Below are 15,425 nucleotides of genomic sequence, written 5' to 3'. Positions count from 1 at the left end.
ATTTCTCTGTTAAGATTTATTTTCAGCTGTCCACGAATCTTTTCAAATCACTCCTAATATTTGGAATTTTTCAAGAATCAACACTCAGATTCCATTGAAGATATGTTTTTAAATTTTATAGATGTGAAGAAAGAGCTGTCTATCTAGACATTTTGTATATGTACAAGTTTGAAAATATGCCAAGGCTATTTTATAGCTTTCTGATAAAACTTGTTATTTTTCTGTTGCAAGAGAAAGAATTTGGCTTAGCAGTGCCAGAAAGTGTTCAGAGAGTCAAAATAATCATCATGTCATTTGAATTCTAAGTTTTAGCCTTTAAAATTCTTTAACTATAGACTCTATGAATATTTTACAGAGAAGTAAACTGTGAAATAGAAAGGTTAAGTAACCTTTCTGTTTTCAGTCATTTTAGAAATAAATGCAGAATCCACAGTCTTTCCCTGTAAGATCAGAAGATAACATTTTCATATATTTTAGGACATAAACCTGTAGAGGAGTTACGGATGTTTGAGTTTTACTGAAAATTTATGAGTAATGCTATCAAATAAAATGAAGCAACTATTTTTCAATTTTGTAAAAAATGTCCTAATATTATTTGGAATATATCTTTCTCACCTTGTAAAAATGATACTTTGCAAAGTCAAGATGTTGGAGAATTAAGCACTCACAGAATGATAGTGAGGACAAATGGGTTTTAGTTGTTTAGAAAGATAATGCAAAAGGAGTTTGGAAAGAAGGTATTGAGTGAAGTAACTTTACGGAGGGTTGGCAAGAGTATATGGTGTAGAACATTGTTATTAACTACCAAATAGAAGTGAATAGAAAGTCTTCCTTTCATGTAAAAAACAAAACTGTATGAGGAATGTGAAGCATTAACTCAAAGGAAGCAAATATCTAACCTTTTTCATTGTATTGTTTTATGTATCTCAAGGATAGGTGAAATTTAAAGACTTTGGGGGGGGAAATCTAAAGAAAGGAAGCTTTTATTTAAAGCTTTTAAAAATACTTATTTGTATGATTTCTAGTAGAAAGGGGGGGCACCTATGCTTTTAAAAACACCTTGAATGCAGCCATTGTAAAATTTAGACTGTTAGGCAGAGTGCCTTTTAATGCTATATCATTCTGACTTCTCATTTGGTGTTATTTAGTTGTGTATATTTTGGGTTCAATATTCTTTTAGGAACGCAAGAATTCCTTGTGGAGTTCTGTTTCAGCAGTCATTGAAGAACATGTCTGATGTGTAATTGTGGACTTTCATTTAGAGGAAGGGGACCTGGAGGACTCCTAGTCTGACAGGAGTCCCCCAGGACTGAATGAGAAACAAATATATAAACAATTATTGTGCTATAAAGAGTGCATATGATATCTCCTTTGAATGGTGTTTGAAGCAACTGTCTGTTGCATAGACCCTCGTGTATGAAAATGTGATGAGATTTGTTGCAGGACTTCTAGACCTTCCGTATGCAAAAGTCACTAGGGCAAACTAAGATTCTATTTCCATCCCCTGGACTCTTCATGCAGCAGATGAAGGAATCTGTATTCTTAACTAGCACTAAAAATGATTCTCTGAAAAGTGGGGACTATACTTTCAAGGTAGTGGGTTGGAGAAATCATTTGACCTATTAATAACCTGGAAGAGCTCAGCACAGGTGACTCAAACCTGTAATCCTAGTTACTCAGAAGGATGAGATCTGGGGTTTTGCAGTTTGAAACCAGTCCTGAAAGAAAAGTCACCAGAGATTCCCCAGTTAATCTGCAAAAAGAGGCATGGTTCAAGTGGTAGAGTGTCAGTCATGGATAAAGGAGAACAAATAAGGAGAGTTTCACTGACTTTAAACCCTGGAACTGGCAAAAATAAACCTAGAAACAGTTTTCATAGTTCATCTTTTAACAGCAGTAACAGTATGGGAATCAGCTTTTACCACATAATTCTAATTGAAAATCATTCAAGAATAGCTATGTTCGGCTGAGTGTAGTGACCCAAACATGTAATCCTAGCTATGAGTGAGAGTGAGATGGGGAGGATTGCCTTTGGATTCCAGCTTGGGCAAACAAAGTTCATGAGACCTCATCTAAACAGAAACAGCAGGGCACAGTGATACACATTTGTTACCCTAGCTACTGCAAGAAGCGTAAATAGGATTGCTGTCCAGACTGGCCAATGCAGAAAGCAAGACCCTTTCTCAAAAATAGCCAGAGCAAAAAGCGCTGGAGATGTAACTCAAACCAAGTGGTAAAGTACCTACCTAACCAGGTATGAAGCCCTGAATTTCAACTTCAGAGTGCCCCCCCATTTTATATATAAACAGTTAAATATATACTAATTTGTTGTTTTCTAGATATTTTACCAAAAGTGAGCTTCATGTTAGAAATAAAAACAGAATGTCATTAAATAGAATATACCAGTCTCTAAAGTTAATAAACTGGGTGTTTCTTTAGCGAAGGAAATAAATACTTGGAATCAAGGACCTTGACACACAGTGCTCTATGTGATGAAGCATTCTGCATCATCTCTCCTGTAACTCAGTCTGGAGGCCATTAATCAGAGTGCTCTGGCTAATCTTAATTGTCATAATGTTGTGAGAAGATGTGATAGCTATTCAAACCACGTGGGGTATATTATTAAGAATCATTGTTAAGTGGGAGGATGAAGTGAAACTAGAATGAAATAAGTCAGGCGTCCGGTTTTGGTATTTCCTGTTGTTAGTGCTAGAATACTTTGCTTTTTATGTCAGAACTAAAAGGTACTTAATTTTTCCTCTGATATTTATGTGATTTAATGTATATACATACATATCAGCATGCATGCATACACATGCACATATGTAGAGCCATATTTGATGACCAAAAGAGAAGAGGCCCTAAGGGCTCTTTAGTATGCAATTAATATTTTGGTAAGAAAATCAGCAGATTGTTTCAGTATGGTTATGTTATGACATCATATTCCAGTAAAGTTATAATGAACAGAAATTTTGTTTGTCTCTGTGGCAAACCGAAATGAGTTTAGTAATTGTCAGCAGGCCTTAGTGATTAGAGTGGCGCCCACTCCTTCTAACATAGTTAAAGGTCTGCTAACATTCCAGTTGTGGACCTCTGTTTTCAGAAGTTTATAATTAATTGTAAACATTTGCTCTATGGTGAAAGCTTACTGTGTAGAATCGGTTCAGGAGTAAATTTCTGATTTCAGGCTGTCTGTTTTAAAGTTTCATAGAGCCTGTTAAAATATGCATAAAGTTCTGTGGAGGTGGGAAAACTGAATTTTGTGGGATACAAAGTGAAGATAATCTGCATTATTCATATTAGTCTGTTGAAATTTTTGCATTAAAGATCTAAAATTAGTAAAGTGGGCTTGTGCATTTCAGTACCCTAGTTATTATAATCAAAGAACAAAAGACTCTTTAAATTCTTTTTAGTCTTTAGACATTAAAATAATCTTTTAGTGCAATTGATTTTTTCTTTAATTTCTAAAATATTTTTAATTAAAAGATGAGATTGTATGACTAGATAACAAAAACTCATTTTAAATACTTTATTGTAAAACAGTAGAAAACTGTAAGCCAAGAAAATTGATTTTAAAATAGCAACTTTAAGTTTTCATACTCTGATTTCTGCAGTTTATTTGACACTGATAATTACCTCTTTTCCTGACATCTGTTGTAATTTCTTTTCTAACTCTGACCCTCTTTCATCCCCTTCATTGCCATCTATTGTTTCCCCTGCACTTTGATCATAGGCATTAAGCAGATCCTAGCCTTAGGCCCTTTGGTTCTTTTACACTTACAGGGTCCAGGTGTTTATACACTGACATGGTTTTTCAATTATTGCCTCTAATCTGCATCTTCAATATCAATCTACATCTTTTGTCCTTCACCTTCAATAAACCTTCAGTGATTAGTCTCATCTGCCCTGCAAATTCTTACACTGGGAGCTCTGTTCAGTTGGTCTCAGATTGACTGTAGCATACCACTACTTGGATGCCTTTTAATCATTTAACAGTTATTTAAACTTTAAAAAATTTTTTTGAAACTTTTTTTTTTTTGTTGGTTGTGGGTCCTGAACTCTGGACCTGGGCGCTGTCCCTCACCTCTTCAGCTATAGACTAGTGCTTTACCACTTGAGCCTCAGCCACACTTCCAGCGTTTTCTGCTTATGTGGTGCTAAGGAATTGAACCCAGGGCCTCATGCATGCAAGGCAAGCACTCTACCATTGAGCCACCTTGCCAGCCCAATTTTGAAACATTTTTTAGCAAATGTTTCTAACTTACTTTTTCAGCCATTTCAGTTCCATTTCATTATCAGCCATTTCAATGCACCATTGCATCAAAATGATCTTATTCATTTTGCTTAATTGCTGTATTCAGTGTTCATATTTCTCTGTCATCATTTCATTTAGCCTCTGAGTAACTTAGATACAATTATCCTCCTTGGCATACTTGTTTTATAAAAAGGGCACCATGCTTACCTGGCTTTCTTTTTTCCCTTCCTTTACAACTTGTTATTGTATTAATGACTTTAAATATAATCTCTATATTGATCATTTCCAAATTTCATCTTTATCTTAGACATCTTTCTTAATTATCCAGTCTTACAATTCTAATTTGTCCCCTTGATGTAGCTACTTGAATACATTAGAATCAGTAAGATCTAATAATATAGCATCTCCAAAACAGAGGTGCTAATACCTATCATCTAGCAAATATTCCCTTTACATGCAGTATTTAGTGTCTACATAGCAGATTCTTTATCTTCCAGCTTTCACTCCCATAACCCTACGAATCCTTGAATAATTTCTCATAACCCATATGTATTCCTTAGGTAAGTCAATTTTCACTTTAAAAAATTGTGCAGTTCGAGTAATTTGGGAGTGGAGTCCATGGATTCTTTAAATACAAGATCATGTCATCCGCAAAGAGGGAGAGTTTTACTTCATCTTTCCCTATTTGGATCCCCTATATGTTTGCATCTTGCCTTATTGCTGTAGCTAGGCATTCTAATATTAAATTGAAGAGAAGTGGAGAGAGTGAACATCTTTGTCTCATTCCTAAGTTTAGAGGAAATGGCTTTAACTTTTTGCCATTAAGTATAATGCTGGCTGTAGGTTTGTCATATACAGCCTTTATTGTATTGAGGAATGTTCCCTGGATTCCTAGTTTTTCCAGAGCCTTCATCAGAAAGGGGTGTTGGACCTTGTCAAATGCTTTTTATGCATGTATTGAGATAACCATGTGGTTCTTATCCTTGCTCTTGTTGATGTGATGAATTATATTAATTAATTTGCATATATTGAACCAGCTTTGCATGCCTGAAATGAATCCTGTTTGATTGTGGTGTATGATATTTTGGATGAATTGTTGAAGTCTATTGGCCAAAATTTTGTTGAGAAGTTTTGCATCAATGTTCATCAAATAAATGGATCTATAGTTCTCTTTCTTTGATGAGTCCTTGTCTGGTTTTGGGATGAGGGTTATGATGGCTTCATAGAATGTGTTTGGTAGTGAACTTTCTCTTACAATTTCATTGAAGAGTTGAAGGACTATTGGTGTGAGCTCTGCTCTGAAGGCCTTGTAGAATTCCCCTGTAAATCCATCCGGTCCTGGGCTTTTCTTAGATGAGAGGTCTTTTATTGCTGTTTCTATTTCAGTGTTTGATATGGGCCTGTTAAGTTGGTTTAACTCATCTTGGTTTAGTTTTGGTATGTCGATATTTGCTAGGAAATCCTCCATTTCTTCTAGGTTCTCAAACTTATTAGCATAAAGGCTTTTTGTTTGTTTGTTTTGGGTCCAGTCATGGGGCCTGAACTCTGGGCCTGGGTGCTGTCCCTCAGCTCTTCAACTCAAGGCTAGTGCTCTACCACTTGAGCCACAGCACCACTTCTGACTTTTTTCTTTTTGCTTATATGGTGCTGAGGAATCGAACCCAGGGCCTCTGGCATGCAAGGCAAGCGCTCTACCACTGAGCCACCTTCCCAGCCCTAGCATAAAGGTTTGAGGAGTATTCCCTTATAATGTTCTGGATCTTGGTTGTTTCTGTGGTGATGTTTCCATTCTCATCTCTGAGTTTATTTGGGTGTGTACTCTTCTTTTTCTGATAAGATTTGCTAAGGATCTGTCAATTTTGTTAATTTTTTCGAAGAACCAACTCTTTCTTTTGTTGATTTGAAAATGTGGTATATATACACAATGGAATTCTATGCTTCCATCAGAAAGAATGACATTGCCCCATTTGTTAGGAAATGGAAAGACTTGGAAAAATTTACATTAAGTGAAGTAAGCCAGGCCCAAAGAAACATAGGTCCCATGGTTTCCCTTATTTGCAATAAGTAAGTAGTATATTTCTGAGACAAGCAGAAAAGGTCATATAAAATGATGTTAAGTGAAATGAACCCCAAGATAAGGACATAAGTGGTTTTTCTTTCTTGCTCTTGTTTCTAACATATTTACAAGGTACCATGTGATTTTTTTTTTTGTTGCTTTGTATGTCCCTCCCCCACAGTATAACTCCCGTTTTCACTGTATTTGATGTTGATATAATTTGGGGAGTGGAAGGAATAAAACCAAATTGTTTAAATAGGGATACAGGTTGACCCATTGTAAGAATGAGATGTACAAGACACTATGTCGAAAAACAAACTTTACAATTTAGGTGGGGGGAGTGGGGGGGCCGGTGGGAGCGGGGGGGGGGGAATGTAGTTGTGGAGATGGGAGGGAAGGGATGGTAGGGGAAAAACAAAGGAGGAGGCAACAATGCTTGATAAGAAATGTACTCATTATCTTGCTTCTGTGATTGTAACCCCTCTGTACAGTATTTTCACAATAAAAAACATTTAAAAAATTGTGCAAACTCCAACACCTTCTCTGACTTTCACTATCAGATTCTGGTTTGTGCCACTGTCACCTTTCCCTGTACTTTCTCAGTAGTGTACAATTAGATATCCTTGCTTCCACTATTGTTCTCCTCCAGCCTGACCTCAACATAGTAGATGATTCTTCTACAGTGTAAGGTAAATAATGTTTATTTTCTTCTCAGAAAAGCAGGCCATTTCACTCAGGGTAATAGCCAGACTTTTAAAATGATTTTTAGGGAAAGCCTAAATCTGACCATCTTTTTAATCTTCTAGCTTTCCTTTCCTCCTCTTCTCAACTCTAGCAAGATGAGCCTTCTTTGAGTTATTTGAACATGTGTGCATAATGCTGCCTCAGGACCTTTGTAATATATATATATATATATATATGTTTATTTATTTATTGTAAAGGTACTGTACAGAGGGGTTACAGTTACATGATCAAGGTAACGAGTCCATTTCCTATGGAGCATTGTTACACACTCCTTTATATTTCCCCTACCATCCCTTTTCTCCCACCTCCCCAACTCCTCCCTCCCCTCTCCGACCCCCCACCCCCCACTTCCACAAAGTTGTAAAGTTTGTTTTCAACATACTGTCTTGTACATCTCATTGTTACAATGGGTCATCCTGTATTCTTATTTCAGCATTTTGTTATTTCCCTTCCCTTCACCAAATTAGAAAAACGTATATACAAGATGCAGGGCACCAGAATCAAATACAGTGGCAACAGGGATTGTACCATGGGGAAAGAACATACAAAAGAAACAAAAAAAATCACATAGTACATTATAAATACATTAAAAATATTAACAAAGATAAAACCTCTTGTATCCCTATCTTGGGGTTCATTTTGCTTAGCAGGTCATATTGTACTTGACATTTCGCTTTTTAAGATGCCTGGTCCCAGATACTGACATGTTTTACTCTCCCATACTTTAGATTTTTATGCAGTTGTCATTTTCTCAATGAATCCTTCCTTATCTACTTTATCTAAAACTTACCTCCCTTATTTATATTTCATCTATTAGATATTGTACATATTTGTTTTATTGTCTTCTCCACTGTAGTGTATTTTTTTTGCGGGGGGGGGTCCGGTCGTGGGGCCTGAACTCTGGGCCTGGACGCTGTCCCTCAGCAATTCAGCTTAAGGCTAGCGCTCTACCACTTGAGCCACAGCGCCACTTCCGGCTTTTTTCTTTTTGCTTATGTGGTGCTGAGGAATCGAACCCAGGGCCTCAGGCATGCAAGGCAAGCACTCTACCACTGAGCCACCTTCCCAGCCCCTTTAGTGTATCTTTTATTCTTGTCAAAGTTCCCTTCTATATAGAAGCCACTCCATGTGTTCAGTTCATCTCCACTTGTTGAATTAATAGACTTTTTTTTTTTTTGCCAGACTTGGGGCTTGAACTTAGGATCTGGGCACTGTTGCTAAGCTTCTTTTGCTCAAGGCTAGCATACTACCACTTGAGTCACAGCATTACTTCCAAGTTCTTCTGAGTAGATGATTGGAGATAGGCTGGCTTCAAACTGTAATCCTCATATCTCAACTTCCTGAATGTTTAGGATTATAGATGTGAACCACCAAGGCCTGGCCAAATTAATAATTTCCTTCCTTCCTTCCTTCTCTCCCTCCCTCCCTCCCCTCTTTCATTTCCTTCCTTCCTTCCTTCCTTCCTTCCTTCCTTCCTTCCTTCCTTCCTTTCTTCTCTCTCTCTTTCTTCCTCTTTTTGTCTGTCTTCTTGATTTTTGTCTCCTTTCCCTCCCTTTATATTATGATAATTTTTTTTCTGCTTATACTAAAGTTTACAGGGCCTTTCGCTTGCTTGGTTTGTGTTGTACTGCTTGAGCCATGCCTTTAGCTCAGCTTTTTTCCTGGTTATTTTGAAGATGCTGTCTTTTATACTTTTTGTCTGGGGCTGGCCTTGGAACATGATCCTCTGAATCTCACCATGTTGTTGAGTATCTAGGATTATAGCTGTGAACTGCTGATGGGGTGTCCTTGGTTTTACTTAATTTCTTCTAGGTTTGTACTTGTTCAATCTCTCCTATCCTCTCATGTCTGCATTATTGTAATGCTGTAGTCATACTTTGCTGACTCAGTTTCATTAGACACAAATCTGCTAGTTTTTTCAGTTGAAACTTAAATATATTTTATTTAATAATTTGATATTTGTTAATAATGATATTTCTTAAGAATTGACCTGAACATTTGCTCAACATCTGTAGTCACCAGAGAAATGCAAATCAAAACCTTATTGAGATGACAAGTGGTGGCAAGAATGTAGTAAAAGGGAACTTCTCACTCTTGGTGGGAATATACATTGATGCAGTTATTGAAAATGTGGAAGTTCCCAAAAACTAGAAAGAGAATTACCACACAATCTATCTGTACCACTTCTGGGTATATAAAAAGAGGAACTGGAGTTAGTATGTTCAAGGAACATCATTGTTTTACGTGTACTACCCAACCATTCACGGTAGCCATGATTTGGAATTGACTTAGTTGCTTATTTGATGGATGAAAATGTGTAAACTGAGAGAGGTGTCCATACTATGTAATCCTAGGTAAGAATAGGAGAATCCTGGTTTGAGACTGCCTAGGCAAAAGTTAGTTAAGCCTCTTGAAAACAAGGTGGACATGGTGATGCAGGCCTGCGATCCTAGGTATCTGGCAGTAGAGACAGAAGTATGTATCATCATTTGAGTCAGATCTGGTAAAAAAACAAAAGAAGTGAGATCCTATTTGATAAACTAAAAAAAAAAACAAAAATATGGAGGCACAGTTAAAGTGATAAAGCAATTGCCTAGCAAGTTTGAAGTATAGAATTCAATCCTCAGTACCACAAAAAGATGGTATATAATATAATAGATATATTATTCAGTGATCTATATAAAAGAATTGTATTCTTTTATATAGATCAACAGAGATGGAATTCAGGGGCCTATGTTAAGTGAAACAAATCAGGCACTGGAAGAAAAATACTATGCATTCTTACATATATTTATGTCAAGGAAGTGCAGAAAATAGAAGAGTAGTTACAGAGCCTAGAAAGGAGTTTAATTGGATAGGAGGAGTAACTTTTAGTATCCTGGGTATCACAGTAAGATAACTACAGTTGACAATAGTTAATTGCATATTTTAAATAGGGAGCATTTGGGATATTTTCAGCACAAAGAAATGATATATGTCTGAGTGATAAGGTGCCAGTTACCCTGATCTGATTATTACACATTGGGTGCATATATTGAAATGTCATACTTTATTCTATTCATATGTAAATTACTGTGTTAAGTAAAAATATTTGAAAAGAATTGGCATACATTCCATATTCTTTTCTACATTGTGATATTCTTATTCCTCTTCATCCAACTCCCTGTTCCTATGTTTATGATGAGAATTGTCTTCTGCTAAAAGTGTAGTCATGTGCACAGTGTCCACTGGATGGTCTGACTCCCAGCTTCTGTACTAGTCTCCCTTCACCCCCCTAACCCCCAGCTCCAGAATGTTCAGCTCACATCTACCAAAATCTGAAAACTCAGCAGGAAGTCTTCTATGATTCAATAAAATTTTTTTTTACTGTATTTGCTTTTGTTTAATGTGGCATTCCGTATGTTTTCATGAAATTGATATGCACTGTTCTCTACAGATATTGACTCAAATTTTATCATAAATATATTCATGAGGTTAAAGTTTTATTAAGATTAGAGGATATATAGTACATTATGCAGTTGGTAATATCTTAAAACAAATTTTACTAATGATTGTAAAGTGGTTTTATTGAACTAACACTAATATTTTTGTTTTCTTGTTTTAGGTACCATTGTCCAATGCCCAAGATCTTTTATGTTCAACTCACTGTAGGAAATAATGAATTTTTTGGGGAAGGAAAGACCCGACAAGCTGCAAGACACAATGCTGCAATGAAAGCCCTTCAGGCACTGCAGAATGAGCCAATTCCAGAAAAATCTCAGGTGGGTACTTGTTGCATGAGACCAGTCTTACTTCTGCTTTCCCAGGGGGATTCTTGACCAGAAAATAAGCGCATTATGTAGATAACAGAAATTATCTGTTCTGCAAGGGAAGAATACTAGAGTGATACTCTGCTAAGCTTTGCTTCTATTACCTGGTGACTTACTGCTGGGTAAACAACGAGGTAACTAAATAGGAACTTATGTATTCTTGCCTTGAGAGCTTTACATTTCAAAACTTGGGTTCACCTGGGGAGTTCGGCTTCCATGGGGCAACTCCAGATTTGAGGATATTTGTATCAGGATGAGATATAATTAGCTTTCCATGCATTTAATACTATGTTTATTGAGCATTGGTTATACTGTATTAGCCTAGAAGCAAGGTATTTAAAGTAATGGAAGCCTTTATGGATTTTTGAGTCCTACTTTATGTTGTAAATGAGATATTGAGCCTAGTCTTGGGTAATTTCACCTATTCTCATGGTTTCAGCTACTTTCTCCATGGACATCAAAATAATACCTCTCCTTTGTACAGTATTTTCACAATAAAAAACATAATTAAAAAAATAGTACCTCCAATTGAGTTATATCTTACTGGACTCAAACTCAACAGTTGAATCTTTACAATTACTCTTTTTCCCCAAACATGCTGCTCTTTCTACTTTGTTTTAACATCAGAGTTAGATTATAACTCTTAAACCATTTATCTGTTTTTCAATTGGATGACAAGCTTTTTTTTTTTTTTTTGTCAGTTGTGGGGTCTGAACTCTGGGCCTGGGTGATGTCCCTCAGCTCTTCAGCTCAAGGCTAGCACTCTACCTCTTGAGCCACAGTGCCACTTCTGGCCTTTTCTGTTTATGTGGTGCTCAGGAATTGAACCCAGAGCTTGCAAGACACCACTGAGCCACCTTCCCAGCCTCAGATGATAAGCTTTTGACAGCAGGAATTCTGTCACTTTGTATCTAGAATACTTATACTGTGCTCAGCACAGATGACAGTGGCTATGTGCCAGTGCCAGACAGATCTTAAATAGCTAGACTTGTATACAGTACTCTTTGTGTTATATGGTCTTCATAGATCGTGTTAGAACAGCAGTAGAGGAATTGTATGGAATTAGGGTAGAGTGGGAGGTGGGTAGAGATCTCTAACAAGAGAATAGGTTTAAGGATGTAGGATAATTCAAAATAGTGTATGATGAGTAAAAGATTTCCAAATTTAGCACTAAATACCTCTACAAATAACAAAAAGCCTGGCAGCAAAACCTTTGATTACTGTGGTTTCTTGAGAAGCTTCCAGGTACAGTCTGTGGTCTGTTGTTGCTTTTATGTTTTAGCTAGGTCTTCCTAGTTAGAATATGTTTTTAAGGTTTATCATAAAGTCAGGATTTAAAATTATCCTTTTTTTGGTGATTTAGAATGGTGAATCAGGAAAAGAAATGGAAGATGACAAAGATGCAAATAAATCTGAGATCAGCTTAGTGTTTGAAATTGCTCTGAAGCGAAATATGCCTGTCAGTTTTGAGGTATGTACTCATTAGAGATCTTGTGATTTTTCCCTCCTTTCTCTATTTTAAGCACACAAACAAAATAATAGTGAACTAGAATCCTGCCAAAGTGAATGTAACTGCTACATTCAAACACAAATGTTCAAACTCATATACTTCCTGTGTTCAAATTCACAATTGCTCAAACTTATGACTTGCCCTGGGAAAAATATAAACCACTTTCATATCATAAATTACTGCTTATCTCTTTGTCTTTCTGCATTAAGCTATTTTTATACATGGTATTTCTAGTCTTAGTATAAAATTTTTATGTATCAGGTAATATGTAATAAATACCTCTTTTAGCATTTGGTGTATTTTTTTTTTTTTTTGGGTCATGGGGCTTGAAATCTGGTCCTGGGCTCTGTATCTGCACTCTTCAGCTCAAGGCTAGCGCTGTCTCACTTGAGCCACAGCACCACTTCTGGCCTTTTCTGTTTATGTGGTTCTGAGGAATTGAGCCCAAGGCTTCATGCATGCTAGGCAAGCACTCTACCAATAAGCCACATTCCCAGACCATGCTTCTAGTCCTAGCCACTCAGGAGGCTGAGGTCTGGAAGATTAGTGTTCACAGCCAGTTTGGGAAGAAGTCCACCAGATACCATCTCCAGAATAACTAACAACAAGCCTAATTGGAGGCATGGCTTAAGTGGCAGAGCACCAGCTGAGTGAGCTTGAGGCTCTGAATTCAAATTGGGTACTGGAAAAAAGAAGTAAGAACAAATTAGAGTTTAGAAAAATTCACAGCTGAAAGATTTATAATTCCTTTTTCTAAAAGCTAGGTATTTTTAGACATATCTTGTGCCTTTTTAAGATTATATTTCATGAGTCACTTTTCCTTTGTGAAGTCTTTGAAATCTCTAGCACTGTGAGGTTAATTTTCAGTTATCACCTGTTTTTTTTTTTTTTTTTTTGGTCTGTTGTGGGGCTTGAACTCTGGGCCTGAGAGCTGTCCCTCAGCTCTTCAGCTCAAGGCTAGCCTAGCACTCTACCACTTGAACCACGTCACCACTTCTGGCTTTCTGGTGGTTTATTGGAGATAAGAGTCTCATGGCCTTTCCTGCCTGGGCTGGCTTTGAACCTTGGTCCTTAGATCTCAGCCTCCTGACTAGCTAGGATTATAGGCATGAGCCACCAGCGCCCAGCTCACCTGTTTTTACAAGTTGCTTTTTAAGGTTGTTTTTTAAGGTAACTTTATGGGTTGTAGAATACAGAAAGACATTACTAACTTACCCTGGTATAGGAGAACATTAGGTATGTTCATAGTTATAGAAAATTTGTCACTATTTTATGGCTTCTAATCTAATCTAATCTAATCTGATTTTTGTATTTTTTGTCCTTAGCTTTGTGTTCTATAAGACCTGGGAAGAAACTATAACTATAACTTCTTGTTTTAAATGAATTGAGTGTGTATGTTTATTTTTTTTCAACTTCATTAAGTATCTGGTATCATACTTACATAAAGCTTTTGAAAGAAATACTATGATTTTGGCTTAGATCTTAATATGAGTTTGATCGTGATAAGAATATTAAGAAAGATACATGTCTTAAGAGCACAAAGTGCCTGCTTAATGTTTACTTGTATTTAATAGGTTATTAAAGAAAGTGGACCACCTCATATGAAGAGCTTTGTTACGCGGGTGTCAGTGGGAGAGTTCTCTGCAGAAGGAGAGGGAAATAGCAAAAAACTGTCTAAGAAACGTGCTGCAACCACTGTTTTACAGGAGCTTAAAAAACTCCCACCTCTTCCTGTGGTAGAGAAGCCAAAACTATTTTTTAAAAAACGCCCTAAAACAATAGTAAAGGTGAGTACTTGTGAATATTGGTCTCTTTTTCTAAATGAGTATAGTCTCATACTGTAACCATATTTTGATCAGTGGTCAGACTGATATATGGTATGATAGTGGTCCCATGAGATCACGTTAGGGTAGAAAAACTGTTCCTAATATTTTTCCTGTACTTTTCTCTGTTCCAGGTATTTTTAACTATATAAATATTGCTGTGTTACAGTTGTTTTATAAGTAATATGTTTTATAGGTTTGTCTTAGGAGTAGTAGCTAATATCATGTAGCCTAGGTGTACAGGAGGTTTTCACTGAGTTTGGGTAAACAGACTCAGACACTTGCACACGATGGAGTTATGTAATGATAGATTTCTCAGAACTTATCTCTGTTGTTACCATAGTGCAGTGGCTATATAGATACAGGTTTTTCTTACAGTATATCTCTTGGAGTCAATCAGACAAATCTCTTTTGCTTTTTAAACACCTTTATGCCTGTGTTTGCCTGTATTTTTCATAAAAAATAATAGCAGTACCTTAGATATTTATAGTTTTTTATAGTCTATAATTATCATAAGGTACATATTATCCAAATAAGATCTTACAAACATGTTCAAAGAATTTGCTCATTTTTAGCTGGGCGCTGGTGGCTCAGACTTGTAATCCTAGCTACTAAGGAGGCTGAGATCTGAGGATCACAGTTCAAAGCCAGCCCAGGCAGGAAGGTCTGTGAGACTCTTATCTCCAAGAAATCACCAGAAAACTGGAAGTGGTGCTATGGCTCAAGTGGTAGAATGCTAGCTTTGAGCTGAAGAGCTAAAGGACAACATCCAAGGCCCAGAGTTCAAGTCCCACAACTGACCAAAAAAAAAAAAGAATTTGCTCATTTTTATTCAGCTGTCATGTGAAACGCCCTGGACTCCTCTGATATGTAATCTGATGTTCTTCCAACCACAACACTGCTACATAGTAATGTGTAGGATATGATCAAATAAATGACAACATTTACAGCTAATGCTAACAAAAATGACAGTAGCAGCAGGTGGAAATTGTAAAGTAATCTGTGTGCTCGACTTAGTTCCAACACTTTGTTTGCTTTGTCACATCTAGTCTCATAGTGGTCCTGAGGTTGATGGATTATTTTTGGTTCATTCAGGCATGTATACCTTGCCTAGGAACAAACAACTTTTGAGAGTGTTGTGACTATTTCTTTTTTTTATTAATATATTTATTTTTTAATTTTAATTTTTATTGTGAAAATACTGTACAGAGGGGTTACAATTACATGG

At 36.6% G+C, this 15,425-nt stretch overlaps 1 protein-coding gene across 3 annotated transcripts in view; it reads left to right on the top strand.

Moving 5' to 3' along the window:
• Stau2 (staufen double-stranded RNA binding protein 2) overlaps nucleotides 1–15,425 on the top strand; it is a 310,719-nt gene that overhangs the window by 124,724 nt on the left and 170,570 nt on the right. For all 3 annotated transcript variants that reach the window (XM_013028448.1, XM_013028445.1, XM_013028447.1), the window contains 3 exons: nucleotides 10,660–10,816; nucleotides 12,228–12,335; nucleotides 13,949–14,161. In XM_013028448.1, coding sequence (XP_012883902.1) covers nucleotides 10,660–10,816; nucleotides 12,228–12,335; nucleotides 13,949–14,161 — 478 coding nt within the window. The remainder of the gene's footprint in view (nucleotides 1–10,659; nucleotides 10,817–12,227; nucleotides 12,336–13,948; nucleotides 14,162–15,425) is intronic.

Source organism: Dipodomys ordii, unplaced genomic scaffold (genome assembly GCF_000151885.1).
Source record: "Dipodomys ordii isolate 6190 unplaced genomic scaffold, Dord_2.0 Scaffold109, whole genome shotgun sequence".
NCBI classification, from domain to species: domain Eukaryota; kingdom Metazoa; phylum Chordata; class Mammalia; order Rodentia; family Heteromyidae; genus Dipodomys; species Dipodomys ordii.
This window is presented reverse-complemented; position numbering and strand designations above follow the sequence as displayed.